Source organism: Mycetomoellerius zeteki, unplaced genomic scaffold (genome assembly GCF_001594055.1).
Source record: "Mycetomoellerius zeteki isolate Tzet28-1 unplaced genomic scaffold, Tzet1.0 scaffold3, whole genome shotgun sequence".
Classification (NCBI taxonomy): domain Eukaryota; kingdom Metazoa; phylum Arthropoda; class Insecta; order Hymenoptera; family Formicidae; genus Mycetomoellerius; species Mycetomoellerius zeteki.
In genome coordinates this window covers 85,926-113,618 of record NW_017257282.1, presented here as the reverse complement: position 1 = coordinate 113,618, position 27,693 = coordinate 85,926, and the positions used below count along the sequence as shown (strand labels likewise).

The 27,693-nt window shown below is 36.4% G+C and overlaps 1 protein-coding gene across 6 annotated transcripts in view; it reads right to left on the bottom strand.

The window, feature by feature from the left end:
* Imp (IGF-II mRNA-binding protein) overlaps nt 1–27,693 on the bottom strand; it is a 95,551-nt gene that overhangs the window by 32,828 nt on the left and 35,030 nt on the right. For 2 of the 6 annotated variants that reach the window (XM_018450852.1, XM_018450853.1), the window contains exon 3: nt 26,596–26,652. The exons of 2 other annotated variants lie outside the window; for them this stretch is intronic. In XM_018450852.1, the coding sequence (XP_018306354.1) occupies nt 26,596–26,652 (57 nt within the window). Of the gene's footprint in view, nt 1–18,691; nt 18,796–26,595; nt 26,653–27,693 lie in introns of those variants that run through there. 2 more of the 6 variants (XM_018450857.1, XM_018450858.1) reach the window with 1 other exon arrangement.

Here is a 27,693-nt window from a genome sequence, read left to right as displayed (position 1 = left end):
GAATGAACACGTTAATCTGAACGATGTTTATTAACAGACACGAAATTAAAAATAACAAAATATAATTTAACTTAAGAGATGAGTTATACTATTGCTTTTTTCATATCTAACAATAAAAAAATATCTATTTACACAACAAAATACTCATAATATAATGAAATTACAATTCTGACTTTCAGTCATTTTCATAGGTATAAGTCAATAGTTCATAAAGTATAAATATCTGTGCGGGGCAGGTATACTTTTCTGAAATGTCATGGATTCAAAAGTAGCTATAACGAGGTTTAGTCTTTACACTTTTATCTTTTACAAGCTGTCCGATCAATAGCAGCGACAGTTGCATCGCATACTATGACAAAAATGATCTTTAATTTAATCGATCTCGCGAAATTTGTGAGGATTCGACGATCGCGTGAATACATAGCTAGGACGAATCGTTGTCGTGCATAATATGCATAGAAGATACGTTCCTCGTTCCAATTCGGAACTACAAGATTAATCTAGAAATCGATTTCTGTCAGTATTGAATCCGACAGATAATTTCGTCACCGAGGACTACCGCAAGAACCTTTGTCCCCGAATAGATGTTCTAATAGCTCTAACATTTGCCTAGCGGTGCGCTGGACTACTTCGCACGCTCTTAGAAATTCGTCTCTAAATTCGCGATCGTCCTGGTCGGCTGGTTGGCAAGGTTATATCCTGGAGAAGTAAGCACGCGTGCGACAGGTGGGAAGCGGCGGTGGCGGCGGCGGCGCCGTCGTCCTAGGACGCGGCTAGTCGAAAACGCGGCCGAGACGTCTCGCGATCGATTAACGAATTCGCGTCCTGCTTCTACACTCACTCCCGGAATAGAGTCCTTCGCAGCTGGCGGTCTCGCATCGCTCGCTATAACGAGCGAGAACATGGGAAGGGCCGAAGGGATCGAAGGGCGCGGGGACTACTCGGAAATGAGGAACAGTTATTCGCGGATGGTGTTTTCCGTGAAGCTGACATTCCATTTTCAGAATTTTGATATAACTAATAGAGTTTTAATAAGGTTGGATTTTATTCTTCACATATGAATACGTACGTATGTAATTTGATGCGCTTGAAAATGTAAAGTTGATATCTTTTCAGGCGTTAAATTCTATTGAAACCAAGATATTATAATATTAAATAGCGACGGAATAGTTCAGATGAAAATCTTGTCGAATCCTGAACAAATTTATTTCTATCAAAATCTATCGTCTTTGATTCAATCGTATTATTTCTAGATATCTATTTTGATCAGACAAAAAATCTATATTATCATTTCTATATTAGATATCTAATTACCTGATGTCTCATTACGTAGATCGTGATCATCAAAATATGCTTACCTGTAACAGAAAAGAATACAAATCATAAGTTTCTCTAGCGATTATAACATTTAATTTTTTTATAAATAATAATGTAAGTTTGACTAAATAGGAAAGTAAAATTTTAATGTTATGTATAATTATTTAGATTATTTCAATTATTTCTGTAATTCACATTCTCGAGGCTAATATATGTATATCATTATTATTTAATTTTCCAAATAATAAACATACCAAACTATTATTTAATTTGATAGATATAAACCTACTATTAAACTATTTGTTATTTGATATTCGTTATTGTTATTTACCATTTGCTATTTGATATTTCCATTTAATACAATATTTTTCTTAGCGTAATATAAAATCTGAATTAAATTATTTGATGTTTACGTTTCATCATTTGTTATTAAGTGAAAATATTATGCAATCAAAATCAGATATAAATTATTTTTTGAAATTTTGAAACTTGAAAGATAATAATTATTATCTGAAGATATATATAAATTATATAAAATTATATTTCCTTTTTATTTAGTTTTACATTGCGTTGCAATTTAATGTGCAAGATTTATAAATAAAATGTATGTCATTGAAGGCGAAAGTTTGAAACGCCTTTAAATATAGAAAATAATTAAAATAATTCTCTAAAATGTTTTAAATTCAAATCTAATAAATTTGAATCGCAGTATTTTTACGTATAGACTTAAGAAGCACATTCATGAAAGTAAAACTTGAAATCGATATTGATACGACTAACACGGTTGTAAGCAACTTTTTTTCCTTAACTGGAGTATCGAGCAAACTCTGCTTTCCAGGATGCGATACGCGCGAAAGTGCGGCGTATCGTCTTCAGTCTCATCGCGCTTTAAGATGCGCTGGTTCGGAGGCACGCGCGTGCATCGGCCGTCGCGAATCCACCAGGGTGGTTCGCCGGGGAAACGACCGAACGAACGCGGATCGATTCGGCGAGACTCCGAAAGTTCTCCTACCGCGTAAAGTGATTACACACACCGATTCCACCGGCCGATTCGCGCCTACGAAAATTGACGGCGCACGAGCTGATAACGAAGATGGGCCCGTCATTTCGCGTGCCATTCCGCGTCCGTCTGGTTTTCGCGGCTATTTTCGGGAACGATCCAACCACCACCGCTATCACCTGCGATCGATGAGGTAATCCGCCCCTTGGAGAAAAAGTGTGCTGATAATTCCAGTGACATTTCTCGTTAGTACTAGCAGAGATTTATATATACTCTACAATTATTTTTACACAAAGTTCTGGTTGCAATTTTTTCAATTTTGGTTTTTTAATACAATAAATACGGAATTCTTTTTTTATTTTTAAGAAATCATAGAATTATGAAAAATAATATCCAAATATAAAAATAATATTCGAACTCTCATTATTTTTTTTATATTAATAGAATGTCGTGCTAACTTCATGGATACCCAAAAGTAGAATTTGTAAAATTAGCATGACGTTCTATTAACATAAAAAAAATAATGACAGTTCTAGTAGTACTTTTCATAATTCTACAGTTGAGTTTTCGACATACGTTCACTAAAACTTTTGTACTCGTTGTCAGTATGGCATGTACTCTATCTATCATATAAATGCTGAATGGTTTTTCTTGAATACATCGTATAATGTTAATTGAAATTATTGTTTCTAAAATGTTTGAAAGCAAATAAAGCAAATGAAAATATGAATATTCAATACACATGAATATTTGTTAAAAATTACGAGAAAAATGGTTTATTCGATTTGACCCGTAAAGAGCGTAACAGAGGGTTAATTTGCACATGTCCAGAATTAAAAAGGAGTGGACATTTCCCGATAACCGATACGGTTAAATCAAAACTGACCGGGTCATTCTGTTTCAAAGTTTTCAAAGAATTACCAATCCTTTTTTTTTTAATCAATCGAAAATTATATATATAAGAAAGTCAATCAATTAAAATTTTATATAGGTATTCAATATTTTTGACGAATTAATATTGTAATCGATTCTCCGATAAAATGAACAGACCTTCGTAAATAGAATTTTCGTTCATCGACAAATTCCTCTTTATATTTGAACTAAATAAACGTAAATTTAAACGTGAGATCTGATAGACCAATTCTAAAGATTTGGGTCAGAAGTGAATGTCGATTGACCATCTTGAGAATTCTCTTATTATATTGTGGGATCAAGCGATGTCGCTAAAGATATCGACGGATATATTTGCCGGTTTCGCAGCTCGGAATTCGACATTTCCGATTTTGCGCTGTCTAAATGATAAATGGCAATTGGTGGCACAGATACAGAATCCAGCACGGGGTTGGGTTAATAACGAGCCGAGGTCATTATTGGAAATATCGCAGACGTATTTTACAGATTTCTTCGGCCGAGAAAAAACTCCACGCCAATAAAAATTCATTACAATCCGAAAATATAAGTTAAATATAAATGTAATGCACTGTTAATTCATTGTTAATAAGTTAAATAAGTCTAATATAAGTATAATAAATATACCATAGTTAGTTCTTCTACATTTTTTAAATAAAATCCTAATATCCTAAGAAAAAAATATATAGACAATAAATAAACTTAAAATAACAATAAGGGCTACGAGCCAAATTATGATATATTTGAATATTAAACAAACGTTTCGATCTTCTTATCAGGCCCTTCTCAGTGTTTACAATATTTAAAAAGCAAAAATTAAGTTTCAGTAACAGTTCCAACTTTAAATTCATAGTTACGTTAATATAAAAATTTTATGTTCGAATATAGTCGTGATTCTTCATGTATTTGCCGCAAAAATTATGATTCCATTCTTTTCTGGTTACATTCGTTAACCTCGCATATACTATTATGTCTATCAGTCGCAAATCCAGTGTTCACAGAATCGGTTGAAATTATAAAGTATAAGAACATTCGAAGTATAAGAATACATACTTAAACGAGAAGGCGTAGCACAGATATAAATCCAATAATAATGATAATAGTGAATCAAAATAATTAAGAAGCAAAATGCGATATATATAGACAAATTAAAATACATGTAATTCTTAGAAGTTTTCTATAAGATATCTAAAGCAGAAAGCTGATTAGATATCGATATATAATTATAGAGCAGATCAAATACAAAATATATAATATCGAGTTTATGTTTTAATGTCATAGCTACATAGAGGGAAAAATTCATTCACAGCGTAAAAATATCTGTTACCAAACGAAGCATCGTTTGTCAGAGAGGATCTTCTCGAGATAATTAGCACAATTGTTTCCCTTAGGAGATGTCATCTCTACCGCAAGAGCAAGTCCGCGGCTTTCTTCTCATCTAACAATGAGTAGTGGACTTCATCTAACTGATAATCCTGTCCGGAATATTTAACGAGACCGAGGAAGCAGAAGGACCGTCGAATTTCCCAGCAGGGCTTAACAACCTGAGATACGAGGGTCACGTTTCGTAGTGGATGACCGGGTGATGTCGACGGTGGCTTTAAACGAGATGGAAAGGGCAAAGGCGAAGGTGAAGGAGCAAGGACGAACGAATATCGGTACGTTACAGCGTTAAATGAAGAAAAATCAAGAGGGCAAAAGAAAATACATACGTAAATATAATAAAAGAAAATTGGGGGTGTATGAATTTTGTGCAATTTCTACTTTCCTACAAATTACATTCATAAGAATTTTCAGTTATTATCAAAATGAGCAAGATTGTGAAAATAAAGATGAATTTGAAAGGAAATGGAACGAAATAAGAGAACTTATAGTTTAAAAAGGTAAGAATCTTCATATATTTTATCGAGTTGAATTTTCTACAATACATGTTCAGAAAGAGTAAGACGAATTAAAAAGAAAATTAAACAAAAAATTCTATGACGCTATAAATTAAATGAAATAATAAAATAGACATAATATAATAAAAATTATGTAAGAAATAGATCGTATTAGTGCGTGTGCGTGTAAGAAGAAAGGATAAAAAAAGAAAGACGCCACGACAGTCAGAAAAGGGAGAGTGCGAGAAAGAGAAAGCGAGGCTTCCCTTCCGTCCTTTCGTCTCCTCATCCTCCTGCTCCCGTTATCCGCCCTACCCTTCGTCCGCGTCCCTTCCTTCCCACAGGCAGAAAGTAATCAATACTTTGGAAAGGTGCGTGGGTGAAGCACACACGCCTGTGGGTCGCGGCATTGCCAGTAACTTTGCGCGAATTTAACTGCGGAACCCTCTTCTCTCAGTATACACACGGAAGAGAGGACCATGCAGCTCCTCGTGGAACGGCGGGAGACGAGATACTCGAGATTCATCGTTCTCGCTCTCGACGAAGAGGCACGTGGCAGGATTGGAGGACTCAGTCGACGTTTGTGATTCCGAAATAAGATTTTATTTGTGCAGGACAACCTCTTGAAATATTTTTGATAAGAGAGAGATACGATAATACCCTCCTCTGAAACATGAAACTCTTGAGTTTCGTGTTGATTAAATAATTTCTTGGCGTTTAAGATATTTTGTCCATCAATATTTTTGTCTTATTGCAACGAAATTATCTTGGTTTATTTTTTTTTATTTATGATTTATATAATTTTTGTAATGTTAAAATGCTACTTGTCAAAGACTTAGGATTTAATTAACATTAGAAGCACTTAAATAAATAATTCACACACTCATTCGTTCATTTTCCTACTCCTTCGATCAAAATTATACGCTGTTTCAGACGTCTATCGTTCATCAAGGTAATCCCGACTGCGATGCGTGGCTTAAGGATGCAGGAAGCGGCTGTCCCGCGCGACTCGGCACGCGGCGCCAGGCGTCGATTCTAGTTTTAATCGAATTTAGGCACACGCCGGGCGGTTGTTTAATCGTCCGCGACAAAAAAAGAAGCGAATAAAATAAACGGACGTCGAGACGTCATGTCGGCGGAGGGAAAGGGGGCAGAATCGGCGAGGAATTAATTAAATGCAACGCGACGATGGTGTATTCATGTCGCCATGGCGAGCAAGCGAAAAAGAGAGAAAGAAAGAAAAGGAGGATGCAACCGCTCACTTTGCTGTATTCCGCGGGGTACGAGAACGAATCGCTACTGCCGCCGCCCGCGTGACAAAGGCTTAAGTCCAAGCCGCGTTACAATGCCCGAGACAACGTCGTCTCCAGATTATAAAATTTAATTAAAATTTCGTTAGGCCCTGCCGAGTTCTCTCCCCTTCTCGCCATCCTCGTTTTCTTTCTTCCTCCCTTGCCACTCCGATCGTCGCGTTTTGCGTCTCTCTTGTTTCTCGTTGTTTCGTTTAGATCATTTCCGCCCCTGTTTTTCGTGCGTTTTACGTAGCGACGATGCATCTCGAGAATCGAAGTAAACAGCGGTGACTGCAGTAGAGTGCGCCAAATCGCCATGAGTTTAATTATCACGTTGCGGTATGATCAGAATTCGCCTGATGTTATAACTTGGGGGAATTCGATAATGTCTGTTGGAATCAATTTTTTCAGTAAAAATTGCGTGGAAACTAATATATACTACTCATTTCCGCAATATGGGTTTTACATGATGAAATTTCAAATATTGGTACTAGTGGTACATAAAGTAACTTTTTAAAATATTGATTATAATTCAAAGTTAAATATAAAAAACGTATGCAAATAGATAGCGATCAATTAAACTTGCGCTACAGAAAGTTCAATTCATAAATGAATGTATTAAGGAAACACATTCTGGATATTAATTAAAATGATAAAGTCTATAAATTAGAATACAATGTATAGTACGTATATGAAGTAAAATGAAGCGTAACGCTTTAACGAGCTCTTTTCGGAGGAGTATAAAACGAAGAACAAAAAAATATAATAAATCTTAGGGAGCATTCCGAACTCTCTTCCTCTCCGCCCTGGTTTCTATCCTCGTTTTATTTTTTTAGCCCTCCTGACGTCGCAGACTTGCACGGACTCGGCGGAAAGCTCAAAGTGGGACGAGGCTGTTGAATAAATAATGGCCCACGGTCTATCTCGATCGCGAAAGCCAGATACGTGCCTTTTTACGTAAGCTCGCGTGACCTCGGTTAGTTGACGACCGACCGGAAAGAGGCAGCCATGAAGACTCTTGTACGTTTACAAACCATTACACGTGGAAAGAAAGGAAGGAAAAGTCCGACGTGATAATCAGCGATAATCGATGATAGCCTAATTAATCTTTTAAATTATCACGTCAAGGAACAAGAGACGAATCATAAAGAACTAACTTTATGTATTACGTGTCACGTTATACAAATTTTTAAAACTATTTTTTATTCTGCTAAATATTTCTTTAGTTACACAAACAAGCCAAAATTACGATCTTAGATCTAACGAGATAGAGAAAGAGAAATGTATTCTTAAAGAGATACATGAACAATGGAAGCTATACATTTCCCGTCGGCAAATAATGATACAGTGTTCAACAAATACAAATTTCTGTTATGTAAACGATTGTTTTGACAGGACAATAATGTATTTTACATTGAGGGCAATCGTATTTTATATTTTGGTCCAATTCGCATTATTCGTTACATTTATTTTACTGTAATGCTTGTAAAATAAATGCACATAAATTGACATTCATTCCCATTTAAACAATTAAAGTACGAATCGTGGAAACAATCCTGTATCTTTAATTAGAAATGCTGGAGATAATTAAATTAGCATTTATAATTCGTTGTGCTGGATAAAAGGTAAGCTTCTACACACAGGCTGTACATACATAAAGGAGAATTCGTTGAATTAAAATCGCGGGCTAGATTTATCCTACAAAAGATCATGACAATGTTTCACGAGAGAAGAGAAAAGATGAGGTGGACGTTCGTTGCTTACGAGACTCTGATAAGACACACTAATCAATGTTACGGAGAAACTGCTGGCTACGTATGGAGATGGGGCTCTGTTGCACTTCTAGGAACGCATCCGATGACGAGAAACGAAAGACTACGCGGTCAGCGACACGAGCATGGTGTCGTCTGTCTTCTTCGACCATAAGGTGAAAACAGAATCGTTTGCGGGTGCATTGATCGGCAGGAGAGACAAAGAGAGTGCAAGGAACTTCTGTGCGAGCTGACTAGAGAAAATACCGTGACTATCGCGCGAGCATAGTGTCATGTTGATGCGTCCGGACTATTCGATACACTTCGTGATTCACGAGAAATTTTTCAGTCGACGATTATACAAATGAACAAAAAGAAATATCAAGGAGTATTAAGAATAATAGAGAGATATTTATAATTAAGTTACTATAAGAAGTCTACTGCTTAAAGTGTAATTATGATTTTTAATGTACTATTATATATCAATTGATTACAATGTCTGTATATAGATATCTTTAATCATTAATAAATCTATAAAAATGTATAATATTTTGTTATTAAATTTTATTGTTATTAATATTTAATATATCACATATAATTTATTTTGAAGAAGTAAAAAATGTATTTAAAAATTCACAAGAAATATTACCAAAATATTACTTCTCCTCGGCCATATTTCGCGCTACTTTATTTGACTTATAATTAATTATTATAATACAATTTTGGCCCGAAAAAATTTTCGTAAAAATTGATAAAATAAATTATGTAGTATTTATGATTTTAAATATTCTTCGAATTATCTGCTTTGCCTAAAGCACATTAAAAGAAATGACAAACATAAAAGTAATTCAAATATCTATCTATAAAAAGTTTGGACGGAAGAGTAACAATTATTTTCTTATATTAATTTATCAAATATTCATAACTATTATAAAAGCAAGTCTTTATTAGTGCTATAGCTTAATATGATTGACTAGTATGCAACTTATATGCTAATCAGTGGGATATCGCAAGCCGGTTTGCAAATGGCGGCTCATCTTGAGCGCCGACGCCATTTTTACGCTCTTAAGTTGTTTCGCTAAGAGAGGTACATCACGTTTAAATTTCGCATATAAGAAATCCGAAATATCTTAAAAGCTTTTATGCGTTATTTATATAGTAAAATTCAGAAAAACTTGAACATAAAATCACTTTATGATTTCCAAAAATTTTCTTTTTATCAAAAGAATTTCCAGTAGATTTTGTAAACTTTGTTGCTAAGTGAAAGATGTACATACGTTTCTAATCTGTATATCTTCCGTTGTCGCGAAAAGAATTCTAATATTTAGTTGAGTCTAATATATAGTTAAGTCTTTACCTAGGGACTTGAAATATTACCGGACACAATTGTGATTTTTAAAAATTTTAGCAAAAAAATTGGCAAAAAGAACTAGACAAAGTAAGAAAAAGGAATAACAGGCAAAAAACATTTTTTTAAATCTCACCAGAGTTCACTAACGACCTATCACAAAAGATCACAAAGATTTTACAAAAAATTTTCCAGAAAGAAATACTTCTAAAGGGAGTTTATAAGTTAAATAATTCTCTAAAGACAGAAAAGTTTTTGAAAAAAAGTACAGTTTCTTTGTAGGAACGCTTATAAAAGATATTCTTCTGTTATTTCCCGGGTCTTTCGAAATTTTCGGGTATGCTTGATCTCGTGTTCAGGTAGAAGGAAATATTGTGAAATCGACAAAGGGGCCTTCCTGGAAGTTTACCCGTGAAGCCCAAAGGACCGTTAAAACATGCCAAAAATTTACCTGGCTTCTTTGTCCAGAAGATTTCCCAAGAGAAACCTTAACGTCGAGATTGACAAGGAAGCGAGAATGTCGACCCTCTGTCATTTTCTTGATGCACGATAACGGAAAAGTTTATGCGAGACAAAAACGTTTGAAAAAATATTTCCTTAGAAATATTAAACGCACGATTGCATATTGCATCCGGCACAGCTCTCTTTCTTTCTGTAATATTTCTGTAAAAAGGCGAACAAAATAAAGAGAAAGTATAACTTCTCCGGTATATATAACCATTCTTCTAGTTTTTAAATCCAGCAAATCGGAGAAAATTTTAAATTAATTACAATATCTTTTCTTTTTCTTCTAACTTTTATCCATAGATTCTTTTATTATTCTTATATTGTCATATACTTTTTAATAAATAAAGAGTGATGTGGAAGACAGCTTTAATACAAGTTCGAGAGCTTCAAAAGCAAAGTAGATAATAAAATATTGATTCTTTGTTTTAATTAAAAAGCTTAGTTTGGTACAAAAACATTTAATATTGAAAATTGAAAATTGGCTGTTCATCACGTCCTCATTAAGTAATAATCGTTACAAGTTTGCGCTATCATGCAGCGACTGTAATGGTGTCTCATGTGAAATGGATTTCCTAACTTATTTAATTCAATTTTGATACTAAAAGGAAAGAATCAGAGTCGGAATATCTTTGAGTGTTTGTGATTGCCATAATTGATTTATAGCGTCGAATAAAGAGTGTTTTTGACGGAAAGAATTTTCCGCGATGGCAGTATCGTAGGTGTCTACGTTACCGACGCGAAAAAAGGCGCGATGCGCGTTTTCACTGGAAGATAGAGCCACGAACAACGTAAGAGACTCTATCCGGAGTCTGGCCGATACGACACGTGACGTGGTAGCTATTCACTTCGACGAATTAATGATAAGGCATTCATCATGGCATCTCCTTTCGATCCGCTTGCGCAAATTAAACGTTATTTATATTATGCATTAACGTGTTATATTATACGTTCTCTCGCTCCCTCCCTCTATTAAGATAGCGCATCCGCTATATCAATCTTGGACCGCCATGCTAGCAGAAAATGGCGGCTCGCGATTGCGACGTAACTCGAATACGCGTCTCCATGATGTTCTCATGCCTTTCGTCATGAAAGTACGAGCACACTCAGCCGTTTCGCGACGGCCGTTTTTATTTCTCGGAATCTCTAATTCGTTATTTACATTTCTATTACTCGCGATCTCGGCAGGGAAGACATCATCGAGATCGCCGTATCCGGATGGTTCGCTCTTAAATTAAAGTCACGCACGTTGTTCCGCCACGTAGCTGTCTTCACTGTAATTCCCCCGCTTCTTCTTGCCCACTTAACTTTATTACGGTTATCCGTCATTATTTGTCGTTATAGAACGATAAAGAACGGCGATGCGATTATTCAAGATCACCGTGCGATTTTTGCACGCGATTTCTTTGCATAACTGCTTTTTTGCGCTTGCGATAATACTTTTTTCAAAAACAATTACCGTATCAAAAATGGGGTGGTATTTGTAGCCGTTTTTCACGAATTTTTTACTTTGTACATTTTCGCAAGTCGCGAAAATGCAGTTTCACAAATTTTTCCTTCATACTTATATTTTTCAAAAAAAGTTTTAATACACATTAATTGGAATTCTGGTAGGTTCAACCAAAAAGGAAAATCACAGACACTTATAGATAAGCCTATCAAACATTCCAGTTGAGATAATCAGAAATTTAATTACAATAATCAGAATTCTGATTCATACATGATCAGAATTCGTATTGTTCATACTTTGTGTTGATGTAACTAGAGTATTTTCTTCAATGTAAAGGATTTACACTCCTGACGGAAGCGTAGAAATGCTATACTACAGGTTTTCGAACAGTTCCTTTTCATCGCGTGATCGCGTGCGATCATCTCTTCATCAAATTTCAACACCACCCCACAAGGCATCTCGCGTTACTTTATTGAGGTTGTCCTGTGGTTTCCTTGTTCATTTATTTGTCCTAAGTTGCGGCAGAACGTTTGTCGGCGCAGCTCTTGGTATTGTGATAAAATTCACGAGAAAAAAATATTCATTATTCGATATTACATACGATTAATTTATTATTTACTTTCTAATTAAAGAAATTCAATTCGACACTGACAATGAGAAAAATGTCTGGTTGAATTAATTGGAATCTTGATTGAAAATGGATTAGAAAATGGTTTAGAATTTTTTTTGGTTAAACCTACTAAATTCTAATTAAAATAACCGGATTCTACTTGATGTAATCAAAATTTTTTGGTTCATTTATTTTCAACCAGACATTTTTCTCAGAACTAAGATATATTTCTCTCTTTGATTTTCTGTCAAAGGATCCCCGAGGATCCCTGTGATTTTCAAGGCGTATTTGGCGCTGATTGTGATCGTTTGGAACAGTTTTGTTTATTTGATACGAAGAATGTAGTACGAAAGGTAATGTGGACGCGACAGTGCGTGTATGCATGCGATGATGACGATTGCTATTAGGAGATTTAGAAGCGGAGAGAATGAGGCGAGCGGGGGTCTCTTGCGTGGAAAGTTTTGGCTGGAATCGCAACTGCGTATCCATCCCACCGGTCCCGCGGCTTTAATTGGCGGGGAAAACAAAACCACGGCTATAATATTATAATAGCAGCTAGAGCATTTTCTCACGGCATGTTTAATTAATACCAAACGCGGCTAGAGTTTCTAAATTCTTCTCTTTTCCAAACGTAGCTCACAAGATCCATAAAGTATATGGAAGAAAGTAAAATGAATTCTTTCAACAAAAGGTGGAAGCAAGAATGTTTCTGTGAAACAGAAGAGAAAACACACATCCCATATTTTATGTATACAACAATTTTCGCTACGAAATATTAGATTTATATGAATGAATGAATAAATGAATTTATTGTTTCCCTTGGAGTTATAAATTTACAAAACATACTTATATTTTAAACTTGTAAGTTTTACTAATGTTCACTATTGAGAGGGAGAGAGCTTGTACACGCGTATAATACAAAAGTGTAACGATTTGCACTTTTTATTCCATTCGTATTTCATTGTATTGTAATTATATTTTTGAACTCGAGTCGCGACCTGCGTTTTGAAGAATTGGACTCGCTCGCGTCTCCGTATACGCGCGCTCTCTTGTGAAGTGAAAGAAGAATTCACGACGTAATTGCGCGTGTCGTCGTTTACGTAATGGGAAATTACGTAAGTAAGCATGCTTAGAAAAATATTATGTAGCTGGCGACACATCGTAAGTTTCGCGGACAGGTTTTCGCCAGGTAAACGCTTGCAACGCCAATCTTTTACGCACGTCACCGAAATTCGCAAATTTCCTTTAATCGTGACAACTGTTGTGAAGAATCTTTCGATTTTTCAACTCTCTTCGTTTCAATCATCAAAAATCTAGTAGTCTACTTTTTTTCTTCTCGACTTTATTTTGATCTTTCGACCGATTCCCGAAAGTCTCCCATTTTATTACTTTGCTAAATACATATTCCAAATTCGTGATTTATTTTACATTTTCCATTTTATCAACAAATATATTTTCACAGAAAATACCTATCCAGCTTCTATATTTTTCTTGGATTGTCACGAAGACAATTTGTCGTTCTTTACTTTCTAAAACTTTTAGAATTGTCACTCTGAAAAGTGAAATCTCACTCTTAAAGATTGAAAATTGAGCCACTCTTTTTCAAGACTGACTCAATTTTCACTTTTTAGAAAGAGATTCCACTCCAAAGAATTTAGAGAGTACTTTTAATTAACGTCATCTCTTAATTTAATTTCTTTATCTTTTCCTTTTTCTTTATCATTTCTTTTTTTATCTTCAAGCATACCTACGTTCTCATAAATTCTCGTTCTAAGCTGACATTTTCGAATACAGAACGCCAAGCGAGACGCTTTCTTTCTACCTTTGCCCTCGCTTCTTCCGCCTATTTATTTACCGCCGGTTTCCGGTGTGGACTTCGCCATAATAAACCGTACGTGTACGTATATGGTCTATTTCCCCGCGTTATTTTTAAACCACATCGCAGTGCACGGTATGGTGCACTATTTCTGGCCCTAATTCGTGCGTGTCACGCGGACGCGTACGATGAGTACCTGATGCGAGTTCTCCACGTGGGTGCACATGGGCACTGCTAGAAATTAAACGCACAGTCCAATTTTATCAAATCTCACCAAAAATTTAAGCCGTTTCTTTCGATATTATATCCTTTGAATGATTTACGAACATTGACTTATTACGAATAAAGAGCTGCCCGAGTTTTAGAGAACAAAGTGTGCTGTAATTATGATGATAAAATATCTTTCTTATTTCCCGGATAGTAGGAAATTACGTTCTTCGTAATAGTTACCTTAAAAATTAGGACTAAATCTTAAGTTTTTGTGTTACAAATCATTTAGAACTTAGAAATTATAATCCGAAAATTATAGTGCTTCAATATTTTTAATTAAAAAACTGACTTTTATGTAATTAGCCGGATGAGAAGTACGATTCAAAATTAAAACTGCCGATATGATCTATAATGCGTGAATTACTCCGGCGGTAGAAAGTCTTGCCTGGTCCTTGTTCTTTATTATCCCACCTTTTCGAATGAGTCACGCTGCGTTTTCGCTTTATGGGGTGTCATTCTTGAAGTCACGTACGCGATATCGTCCCCCTCGCTCTATCGCCACCATTTTCGGCAAATTCTTACTATCGCACACACAATGAAACCGTTGTGCGTGTTATACTTAAATTTCAGTACAGTATTTTTCTACGTAATTTCGATCTATGAAAAACGCATGAAAATCTATTTATCTACTCCGTATTTATATTTTTGAAATTTATTATGAATCAAAATATTTTTATACACACACAATTTACACGTGTACAATTTATTATGCGATTTTAATCGAAGAATAGATTTTTAATTTATGTAAAATTTAAAATTTTTCTAAAGCACAAAGAAGTTTTACAGAAAGTTATAAGAAATTGAAAATTACAAAACCGAAAGTTTAAAGAACACTCTAACTTTCTTCTTATCGTTAGAATTTCTAATTTTTTTTTGAAATTCTTCTTGTATTGAAAAACTATGTCAATTCTTCTTATTGTTTATATTACCTCGCCTGAAAGAAAGACATTGTTTCCATACATACACTTTCCATACACTGATTATTGCGAAGAATATTACTAAGGCCTAGATAGTCTAAAGACTTAGGATGCTCGTACGGAATACAAGAGATCCGGGTTCGACTCCCAGCCGAGGTAATATTTTTCACAATAAATTTATTTACAGTTTTTCAACATATTAATATTTCTATAAATTCTTCTTCTTTCATTGAAGAACTTATATAAATTCTTCTTCTTACATTGAACTAGATATGTGAACCTTTCCCAATTTAGTTTTATGTTCCTTGGTCTGGCAGTGTTTGAATTTTCCGATTAAAAAATTCCAATCAGGTGATAACGTGACAAGTAAACATCATGCGTACGTGATAAACTTGCCGAAAAAAATTTTCCGTTCATGTAACGTCCATTATGTTGATGGCGACACTGCCGCGTCATTTCAGGGACAACCACGAAATCATGCCACGTGCAACGCTAAGGCCAGGGCCGGCTTTAATCAAAGAGAGAACTGATTAATCATCAACTTCGAATATTATTTCCCACTGGCCATAATTTTCTAATTTCTCATAATAAAATTTTTTTACTTGAGAAATCAACGAAAGCAGCAATAATAATTTCTACCATTGCATTAATAATTGATATGTATGTATATACATATATGTATCTAAATTTATTGTTAAATATCTTGACAACGAAATCTTAAGTCAATAAAATTCGTATCAATCTTCCTCATCATAGAAATCCAATTTCTTAATATTGACCAATTTAATATTGGAAATTACTTAACAAAATTAAACAACAGTGCTTTTAATACTCAAAATAAGTAATCAATTACTACTTTCCAGCATTTTGTAATGGATACATCTCAAGCCATAATCCTAATTATTAATCATAATTATAATCATAACTAAATTTTCAGAAATTATTTTTAGTTCATGTTGACTGTATAATTGTTGATATCGATTGTTGTATCGATTTTTTGTATAATTCAATTCAACATATCAGAATGATATATGTGCGAAATATATCTACGATAACCAATTTCTTTCTACGACTGAAGAATAGAGAACGGGGTATGAGATATTCAATATTTTATCTTCAAATCACGGAACGGCATTGGTTGCTCTCATTCGAAGCTATTAATCTTTTCGTCACGACACAAAAGTAGACGAAAAATGCTGCCACAGCAAAACTAGTTAATTTTATTATTTGGACACTTTTAAAAATTTTTTCTCCTTGGAAATTGAAAGGAAAATTGAATGGCGTGTCTTTATTATGTAAGATATCACATTTTGTACAAATTATCGTCAATAAACAGAGAGATTACTTTTAACGAGTTCATTTACTGACTTAATATGAATTAGGTGAGTAATTGCAATATCTTCTCAAATACAAAGAAAATTTTCGGCGTGCCATCACAGTAGCCCTTCGAACGGCCAATATTTCCGGTATATATAATAATTCTAATGGCTATCCATGGCGTGAGAGAGTTAATTATTTCAACAACTTCATTAAATAATAATTCCTATCTGAATATGTTCATTTAATGACTTTACGGCTGTCGTCACTTCTGACATCAATTCTTTTATAGGTTTTAAACAATATTTAACGATTTACATAACTATACATAAATCACGTGAATTCGTGGGACATTATTGCGACTCTGATTGCGTATCATGTTCAGTAATATGAAAACGGCTTTTATCTCCGTTACTCGAAGTTGATCGCGACCATTCAGCGGCATGAAAGCGCGAATACCGTCAAGCAGGCATGCCGATTGGTGTAATGACGAGATACGCCCGCGCACGGAGTGCGTGCGTGCGTAATTTGATTTACGTTATCGCCGATATTTATCGAGGAGGTTGTTGACTCTGCGAACGTAATTCTTGGTCGGCCGTGAGATTAGACGACACTCGACTTCGTCGAGACAAAATTGCGATACAATTTCGCCGTCTGCGTGCCATTATATTTGTCTCGCGGTGTGTAAATTGGTAGGTATATTTGAAACGCGCTCGTCGCAGGCGGACTACCGTGAGCGAGAGTAAAGAAACAACTTTCGCTCTTGGTATTTGATCGATCAGTTTCCTTTTAATAACAGTTTTTCTTCGAGTATAGATTAATTAAAGTGATAGCATTCAATGATATGCGAATGATAAAATTTATATAAAAATCATTGTTATTAGTATAGAAATTAGATCGATCGGAATAAATCAAACAATAAAATCTTATTTTCAGTCGAAGCGGATCTTGATGCTTAATATTCACATTTGCATATACACATTTACAAATTTTCATATACACATTTGCAAATACATTTTTCAGCTATAAACTGCGATTTAATTTGTCAGACTTATGCACGCTTTCATCAACGTTAACTTTAATTTCGATTCAATTCAATCTTCATCTTTTTTTAATTTTAAAAATTAGAAAAAGATGAAGAGTAAGTTGAACCGAAATTAAAGTTAATCTTCATTGATAGAAATGGGTATTAAAACGCAATTATAAACTGAAGATGGAAATAACATCACACAAATTTGATAATGATGTTACTAAGCACCTTAAATTGCAAAGAGTAAAAAATAAATATAAAAATTTATAATATGGACTGTCTGAAAAAACGCTACTTTTTACTGTTTTATTAATATATGAGGAATATTAACTATATACTTATTCAAAACATTGCAGAGCAAATTTCTCTTTTTATTTTAAGTTATTAATTTATTAATTAATTTATTAATTAATGTTAAACTGAATATTTCATCGATTTTTTCTTACATGTCGCCTTTTATTCTTCGTATACACTTAAAGATGCCGTCCTTATAGTCGACAAAGGGTTATGAGAACTTAATCAACGAAGGCGAAAGCAACCGATATCCGAAATTTACCTCACGTCATATTACATAATCGCCGCGCGTTTTAAAAAGCGAATTCGCCAACAATCACGGCCTGACGCAATCAACCAATCGGAAATGTATAGTCTCGACTTCGCGCTCATTTGCGCGCCAATATCTCCGACGATCACGGATCGTGAATAGCCCCCCCAAAAACTTGCATTAAGATCTGTATGTAATTAACTGGAATTTTCCACGTTAAGTATAATGTATAGTAGGTTTCTGTCAAAGTCACATTGAAATTTTGCGTGACAAATATTCATATCGGATAATAATAATAATTATATTCGCCATCGATGGAATTATCGACTATTCCTAATCGAGATGACTAAACCATTCTTGAATGACCTCTAATATTCATGTTTGTGTTGTTACCTATACAAGTTCTTTCGCAAGCTCGCAAAGTTGTTGATATGTATGAGAAATACCTGAATCATATCGTACAATTGAAAGTAGATTGTAAAATTACTCGAAAATATTTAGTTTCGCTTTCACACACAATTTCATAAAAATAATATTCTATAAAAAGTCATTTCTACTTAAAACGCGCATAGCCGTTTTTCTCTTTCAAGAAAAGACCTTCCTGACATAAAGAACAAATAATAATTTTTAATTATAGCTCACAAACGTATATAATCTACCAATGAAATATTAAGATTGCAAATTAACACCTGTTGGCGATGAATAAGAAATAACGCTATATAGTTTTCGACTTTACCTCGGACTATCACCATTCTTCTCTTCAATCTCCAGACGCTCCATCTCCTTCTGCAGCATACCGCCTTCCGCGAACTTATCCAGAGACATATTTACGATAAAAACTTTGCTGTCGCAGAACTCGCGCACAAAACGTAAAGATTACGCGCTTACACTTGTGTCCTTTTATATATATATATATGTATATTTAATATATATATGTGTATATATATTTATATATATATTATATATACACGTATTTTCTTTCTCTTTCTGTTAAATATGCTTTATTGGTTGAGGTAGACTTTAAACACTGGCACTAAAACACTGGCTGATCTCCCACGCCACCGAGGTGCGGAGAGAGAGGGAGGGAAGACAAGCGTAGAAAAAAGATACTGGTGCACTTCTAGCCCTTACGCCCTCCTCAGGATCCGCTGCTCCGGAATGAGGACCGGCACGGCGCGGCGTACGTGTCGTGGCGACACACGCGATATATTCCGGCGAATGATTTCGAGATGCCGAAATCTCTCTCCTCGCCGATTATGACGCACGCACTTCCTCACTCTCTCTCCCTCTTCCTTTCCTCTTTGGCTCTCTTCCGACTTCCGTCCCGCGTTTTACTCCCTCCTTCGAGCACGCCGCTCCCTCCTTAGCTGACGACGCGAGTTACGTCACGGGTAAATGACGATTGTACCAAGTCGACGACGACGACTACGACTACGACGACGACGACGACGACGATGACGACGACGACGACGACGACGGCGAAGGCGATGGCGATGGCAAAGGCGATGGCGACGATGAGGATGATGACGGTAAGGACGAGAACAACCGACGACGACAATGAGGATAACTATGACGACGGGTACCGTCCAATTAGTTCACTCGCACTCGGAGAGGGAAGAAAACACGCCGCGAATAGCTTCGGACGAATGTCCAAAGGAAACTCGTGCGGGTGGTGAAGCACTAGCTTTCCCCGTCGTCTCCCGATACCTAGCCTTCTAAGCGAGTCGTCCCCTCCCTACCCTTCGCTCTATCTGCATCCCTCTATCTCTCTTCATCGCCAGACACCGCTCGCGACCGCTTCCTGCGTCTTTCTCTCTCTAGGCGCTACCCTCTCTCCCTCGGAGCAGCCGGAGCAGTCGGAGCAGGCCGCTCTCGCTCTCTCCGTTTTTCTCCCTCGCTCTCTTCCACGTCGCCTCTCTCTTTCTCTCTCCCCCTCCTCCTCGTTTTTGGGCCGACGTAGGAATTCCCTCGACGTATCGGAGTCGCTCGCGCTTTTTTACCAACCGAGTGTAGTAGACCGGCCTGAACGCGATTGGCCGTCCGTTGGGACGATTCTGGGACGATTCCGGGTTGCGCGCCGTCCGATCGCTCGACTTGCCGACGACGGGCGGATTGGATGTACACACGTTGCACACGAGGCTTCCTCGCTGTCTTGCACGTGGATCAATCGGTGGTCGCGTGGAGTACGCCAAGATCAACACCACCAAACTCTCGGGCGCCGCCGTTCACGTTGATTACGTTACGCTCCAATATCGGTATCTGCTAGTCGGCTCGCGGATTCACGCAGTACCGCGCTGCTGTCAATGGCGTTGCTCGGAAACGTGGGGGTGTTTCCTCTCGCCCACTCGCTCTCTCTCTCTCTCTCGCTCTTTTTCTCTCCTTTCCACCCCTTACACGTCTCCACTCGTTTCTCCGTTCGTCGGAGCGAGATTCGATCGTGGCGATCAATGAATGCCGAAGTAGGATACTCTTGCCGTTCACCGGTGTGCGTGTTACACGGGGACGGGGGAGGGATTGGAGAACGCGCACTATCAGCACAGATAATTATATGTCGGACGGGATATCTAGCGAGAAAGAAGGCTAGTGAACGCTAGGTAGAGTACTGATATTATATTTTTATAACACGCGCTGCGCGGTCCCGCTGTAAGCCGCGCCCAATCTACCCCCACTTGATATCACAATGGTACCCCACCAAGTGGCGTAGCTTCCCCTTTATGTGCCGGGTGTACCCCACCACGGAGGCGCTCCGTTCGTTGAGGAGGCGGTTTACGACGCGTGCGTGAGGGAAGTATGTACACTATCGCCTCCACGCTAATGGTTCTCTCTCTCTCTCTCTCTCTCTCTCTCTCTCTCTCTCTCTCACTCTCTCTCTCTCTCTCTCTCTCGGAAAAGCGCGGGGATCCTTTCGTCATCTCTTTCCTTTATATTCACGCGAGTTTTCCGATCGTTTGTAATTAACGAACAGGGAAGATGTAATTTGTTGTTAAATTAATTATCGAATTATTCTGTTCATCCATTGAATCTCTCAGACGAATTAATTCGAAATCTATTAGCGTGCACGACAATCCGATGTATTTCGCGTGTATTTCTTTGTACGAACGAGTGGGATGAGTCGATCGTATTTGCCGGCGACGACTCAAGGTGAGATGTTGCCGGAGTAATCGGGGTCGATACGCGTCATGCCGGATAGTGCGTAGATAGCAGAAGACGCGCGTCATTGACCGCGAGTGGAGGCGCCGCTCTGTGGACGTTGATGAGTACTAAGATTGGGATACACTGTTGTGCTATTGTGTTGAGGAATAAAATATTAACTCTCAAGTTATTACTGTAATAAAATATTAACGATTATTACGCGTGATCTGCATTCGTTTCGCTATTGAGAATTAATTCTGAGAGGCTTGACACACACAACTACCTATCAAAATACAATCTCATATTCTAAAAAAAGGTATTGATAAAATTGATACAATAAATTTTTTTTAATATAAAATCACAAATGATTTCCAGTGGATTATTACAATAAGGATTTTCTACAATAAGACGATACCTAAGTTTTAAGTCTTAATCCATATAAGAAATTGATCAATCACAGCTGGATGTGAGAATAATCGTCTATGATTGCTTTTAAGACTTAAAACTTAGGTAAAAAGACTTAATGTTGAAAACTCATTAAAGTTTCTTTTTTCAAGAATAATCTGTCCTTAAGAGAATTCGAGTGTAAATATACTTAGTTTTGGTGTGTTTTTCTTTTGAAACTTTTTGGAATATGCAAAAGAGTGTAACACAAATGATGTGCGCAAATTATAGTTATTTAATTAAATTTAAAATAATACGTAATTAAAACGATCATTTGATCATTTAAATTATATATAATTTGCTCATCATTTATCGTGCTGTATTCTTACTGTCAATTATTATATTCTTATACTTTTTACATTACCGAGAGTCCTTGTACAATTTCTTTGTATTTATATATATGTATAAGAATTTAAGAAGACTAAAATCAATATGTATTGCTGTCATTATAAATGTCATTTTCGAAAGTTTTCCTAACTGATGTATACCGAAATTTAATAGCGTTTTTAATTGGCAGAACTGGTGAGCACTTAGTGCCCCTGGCGGAAAAAAATTTTAACGAAAAAGTACAGAAAAACTATAAAACCATAGATTGAGACAAATTTTAGAAATTCTTAATTTTTCGTAGATATATAATTCATAGTGAGACGTAGAGTGGCGTTGTTTGAGGGCAGAGGATTTTCTAGATTTTTCAAAGAAACAACGTCGCTCTACGTCCCACTGTGAATATATCTATGAAAAACTAATAATTTCCAAGATCTTGTCTCAATCTATATAGTTTTTCGTAAAACTTTTCCAGGGGCATATTAAAGCTGTTGTACACTAACCTAATCTGAATGTAAAAGTGAGATATCTCAATTAATAAAATACCCAATGTATATTTTATCAAATACCACAATAAAATGTATTGAGGATCGGTTTTTTAATTCGGTTTTTTTAATTCGTTTCTATATTTTTATTAAACGTACATTTTTGTACGTCGATTTGTGTACGGCTTTAAAGTGCATTGAGTGTGCACCAGCTCTGTCAGTGAAAAACGCTATAAGTCATCAACTTCTCAGTGCTGATTGGAACTTTCGAGGATCAAGTTGTCTCTACGCTGTTTTGTCTAACTCGTTTTCTTGTGCGTGTTATCCAAACTCTTCCCTTTCCATCGCACAATGGCAATCTGAATTTCGATTTGTCGAATCTCGCGGGGAACGCAATATCACGCTCTTTGATCGTCGACTGTTGAAGTGCCCTTCGCCGATCAACTTGCGACCTCCTGCCGGGGGTCGTTGCGTCGCGTAACTCCACCGAGTGACTTGAAGTACTGTCACCCATTGTTTCACGAAATAGATGTTCGATTCATTAATGCCGAAATTGCTGTTAGCGGCAACTATAGACAAATCCGTAGGTCGGGTTTGCGAAAATCGGCCGAACATGCGACTGCCTGTCGGATTATCGGTTCGCCGAGGGTTGATTCCGTTACGGAGTCTCTTTGTTCGTCCAGGTAGAGAAAAGGAAGGACTCGTTCTCTCTTTTGTGAGCGCCCGCAGGTATATGGGTGCAAGTCGACGGGTACTGCTGTCGTTTCTACGATCCGCCGGTCATTATCTTCGCCAATGACGAGGGTGTTGTCCTTGAAGTAAAATTTATCATTCACGGTGCGGCGCATCTGGAGATCGGTGAGCAAAGTTTTTGAAACTTTCGCTAATACTTGCAGTAATGTTAATTACGGAGAAGATGTGATTGATTACGAGATAGTGAAAAACGATAACATTGATTACTTGAAAGTGCTTCTCTTAATGATCTCTCATCTTCTAAATTGCGTTTACGTGTTCAAACAATACGATAAATCCAACAATAAAATAACGGCTAATAATACGCCACAACGATATGTTTCTCGGGGAAAAACGAATCGACTTGACTTGAAGCAAGTTTAAAGAAGGAAAAGGGAGAGACAAAGGAGAAGGGAAACAGAGAAGACACTTTTTTTTAACATCCTTTGTGTCACCCTTGTTCATAAGTCTCTGTACTACGTGTTGACGCGGGTTTCTGTACCATGAGCCACAACGTATATCGACCACCTTGTCTCAATCAACTAATTCCGCTGAATGGCCAATCGATTATCCCCTCGGTCGAGCGTGAATCCACGATGGCTCCCCAGAAAACAAGCGTCTTCCGCCGTTTGCGATTTCTTCCTGTTTTAGCCTCACTTCAGAATTTGCAGCCACGCGTCACGAAGTCTTTCGCCCTGGCTTAGAATGTTTCGATATTGTATACAATATATTATATACGTAAAGATAACTATAATTGATATTTATAATATGTTGTTAATTATATGAAAATGTTAAGTAAAGAGGAATTGAGAAGTGTGAGTGATAAATAAAATTCTTTTTATTACCGAAGTGCATATCGGCTCCTTTGTTTCTGATGGTAATTGGAATGGGGTTGGGATAGGTTCAGGTAACGTTTAAAGATAATTAATAGTTGCATGGCTCGTAAATACCGCTATCAGTGAAGCGTGCGGCCCAAGTGCGCGTGGGATCGGCAAATGGTTTCCGGGCGCATAAAAATTAATGGATTTCGGGTTGGCCTTCAACAGGACTCTTCGATTTCGACAAGACTGTTCAAGGTCGATCGTCCGGCGGATGTAAATGAAAGGGAAGCATTCTGTGCGCGCGCATAGTTCCTCACTTAAACTCGTTCACCTATCTTCTTTGAATTCTCCGAAGAGAAACTTCTCAAAGCACGCAATTACCAAGAGCAGTTGCTCTTTAATTGCGTTTAGCAAAGAAAAAAGGAACTTTACAACTATACTGAAAAAAATATTGTGTAAAATTACATGGTTATGCTGGGTTTTTTCCAACCCAGCATTATAATGTAATATTTACTTAAATATGATTGTAAAATCACCTAAATGTTTATGTAATTTAGGTAATTTTACAATCATGTAATTTACACAATATTTTTTTCAATATATTGTAAGATTTTTTTAATATTTGATTCTTGTCCTTAGTTCTCATTGGATCTAAAAATGTATAAAACTAATCATATTAAAGAATTTTTCAGTAATCATATTAAAAAATCTTATAAAAGTTGCAAAGCTTTTTCTGCTGAACGTAAATACTATTGAAATCGTAGATATTTCGTCGTTTTTTGAACGTAAATATCAAGACTTTTTTTGTATGTGCGATGACTAAAAATTTCTAAAGGTCTAAGAAAATGCACATGCTCATCTCACGCAATTTTTTGTATTTTCTGAGCACGTTTAATTGCTCTGTAAATTTTAACCGATATTATAAGCTCTAATTAAAGTGTACCACAATGTTATACTACACTGAAAAAAAATTTCTAGTTGAAAATGAGCAAATCAGAATTTTCTGGTACAATTTATTAGAATTCTAGTTGAGATAACTGAAATTCTGGTTGATACAGTATTTTTGGTAAAATCTACTAGAATTCTTATATTTACCAGAATAATTATATCTCTCAATCAGAATTCTAGTTATTTCAACTAGAATTCTAGTAGATTTAACCAGAAAATTCTGATTCGTCCATTTTCCACCAGAATTATTTCCAACCAGATCATTTTTCTCAATGTATTAAATACATTTGTCATAATTATATTCATCGTTTTTTTTCCTCTATTTCATTTCCTATATCTCAATCTTTTTTATCAATGCAAATAATTTTTGCAATACGTAGAGAAGAGTTCTAAATTTTTGAAATTTTTCTATCTTTTGTATAAGATTTATTTCTTTCTTTGTCGTAAATTCTCCTTTTAAGTTTATTCTTTTCAACAAGTAAAAAATATGTGTTGTAGAAATATCAAACGTTGACTGTGGCAAAGGAGTGAAGGAGTGATTTTTAGAAAATATTAAAATGTTAAATATTTGATATAAATATTAGATACGCAAAATATATTTGTTTTATATATCATACAGCAAAAACACGCGATTCTAAATTTTAGATACAGTCTTACTTTTACCCTGAATGAATTAATTAATCTACTCGACATCGACGATTGGATTTCCGATGATTACATGCGGTTTTCGCGTGATTTCATGATATCGAATAAAGTTTCATCAGTGGAACGAACGCGGAAGCAGCTATAAGCTAGGGATAGTTCTAACCCCTTCGTGGATTGGTGTAAGCACGGCAAGGAGAAGCAACTGGGATATTTCGGAGATGAGGGGAAGAGACAAGCGCGGGAGATGGAAGAAGATAGTGATAGAGGGACGAAGGAGAAATATGCTGAGGGAGGAGCTGAGGAAAAGGCAACGAGCGACGTGCTTGGAAGCAGGGAAGAGAAAGACCGCGAGGGTGCGTAAGGGCGGAACAGCCTCCGGAATCAATAGCGACTACGCATCCTTGGAAAATTTTCGCACCGGGTAGTCGAAGGCTATAACTTTCAAAAGCATTCTTTTCACTCGGCCTATTCTAGCGAACTTCTAAAATTTAGTCTTTATACATTCTTCGGAATTTTCTCTAACAGCATCTACAACTTAAATAGGTTCAAAATTTCTTCGGAATGTTATCATAATTTAATATTATTATTTTATTCTCATAGTGAAAATTTTCAAATGGATGCTATATATTTGAAATATTCTCAAATATTCTCAATTCTTTTACCTTTAACTAAAAATATTTTTCTAGATAATCTTCCAATTAATCTAATATTAATACTAATAAAATATTTATTTAAACTTAAATACAAAATATAGTTTTTTTGTTTATTTGTATTCTGAAATTTGTGAAGTTATAACAATTTTCCAAAATTGAAAAAGTTCCTCTCATTTTTAGCTCAAAAGTTATTATTTTCTTAAAATACCATTTAACAAATTATGTTCCTTTTTACTTTCTATTTACATATCTGTTTACATATCTGTATGCATATATGTGATATCTTTGATTGAGAGAGAAAGTTATACATTAATTAATGCTTCAAATTATATAACCGCTGTTGTCACTATATTGGATTATTTTCGTATTCTTTTCGCATACGAAAGGATAGGAGAGGCAAAGAGATGGAATAAGGAAGATAAGTCGAGCTGGAGAGAGGGTAGAAAAATCACTCACCTCCATCTGTTGCCGACCTGGCCGACCGGAGATTCTGGTAGGGCGGTGCCGCTACCCCTGCAAGCAGGAAAAGACATTCTATAGGATACGCAGGGATGTAAGGACCTGAGGGATTAGGAGTCGGGATGAGAAGGATGAGGATAATCGTGTTTTTCGTGCTATTTTTTTCAGTTTTTTTCTTATTGCTTGTACACGCACGGAAAAATAATAAATGTTCACGTATAAATACTGCGAGATAAATATTGCATTCTTAATTAAAAAATTTTTTACAAAATTATCAAATTTTAATTATTTTATATAAATGATTTTATATACATTACTAAAATAGTTAACTGATACATTTACCAGGCTATAAGCCATTTTTCTTCTTCCCTCGACGTTACGAGATATGCGTCAGAAAATGCGTAACACGCAGCCGATATAATTTACCTAAATAAACATCAAGCTGGCGAGTCGTGAGGACAGAGTTCGCCGAGTCACGCTGAGTTTCGCGATAGGGAAAAAACCTCGCTCGCTTCTTCAGCCCATTAACCGCCTCTCGCGACGTGCATATTAATTGCGGTATATTTGATGGTGGCGGCGGTGGAGGTGGGAGTGATAGTAGTGGTGGCGACGAAGAGAGAAGGGATAGAAAAAGAAAAAAAAAACGGAGAGAATTAATAATAACCGCATCGTTTGAGATACGCATCTGGCCTGGTCGTTCGGCCAGGTGCAACGTCGACGTCGACGTCGTCACCGTCGTCGTCGTCGTCGTCGTCGTCGTCGTCGTCGTCGTCGTCGTTGTCGTCGTCGTCGACGTCTTCCGTGATCCGTGCATATTCTGGGGGCCCGGCTTCTCCACGGCGTTCTTCTTTTACGCAGGTCACGGTAATTAAGAGGCATCACCGTTAAAAATCACCCTCGTCGCGCGCACGAGTATTACGGGCGCGGCCGCCGTGTGGAATTTCAATTCGCCAGGGAACCTGTTCGCGGCCTGTGGGGCTGTGTTTTCACTTTCCGTCGCGCGAGTACGAGTATTAATGACCGGAACTGTAGAGCGCTGCAGGATATGCGTTTTTTTGTGAATGCAGTTGTGTCTATATTAAGATTCAGGTACTT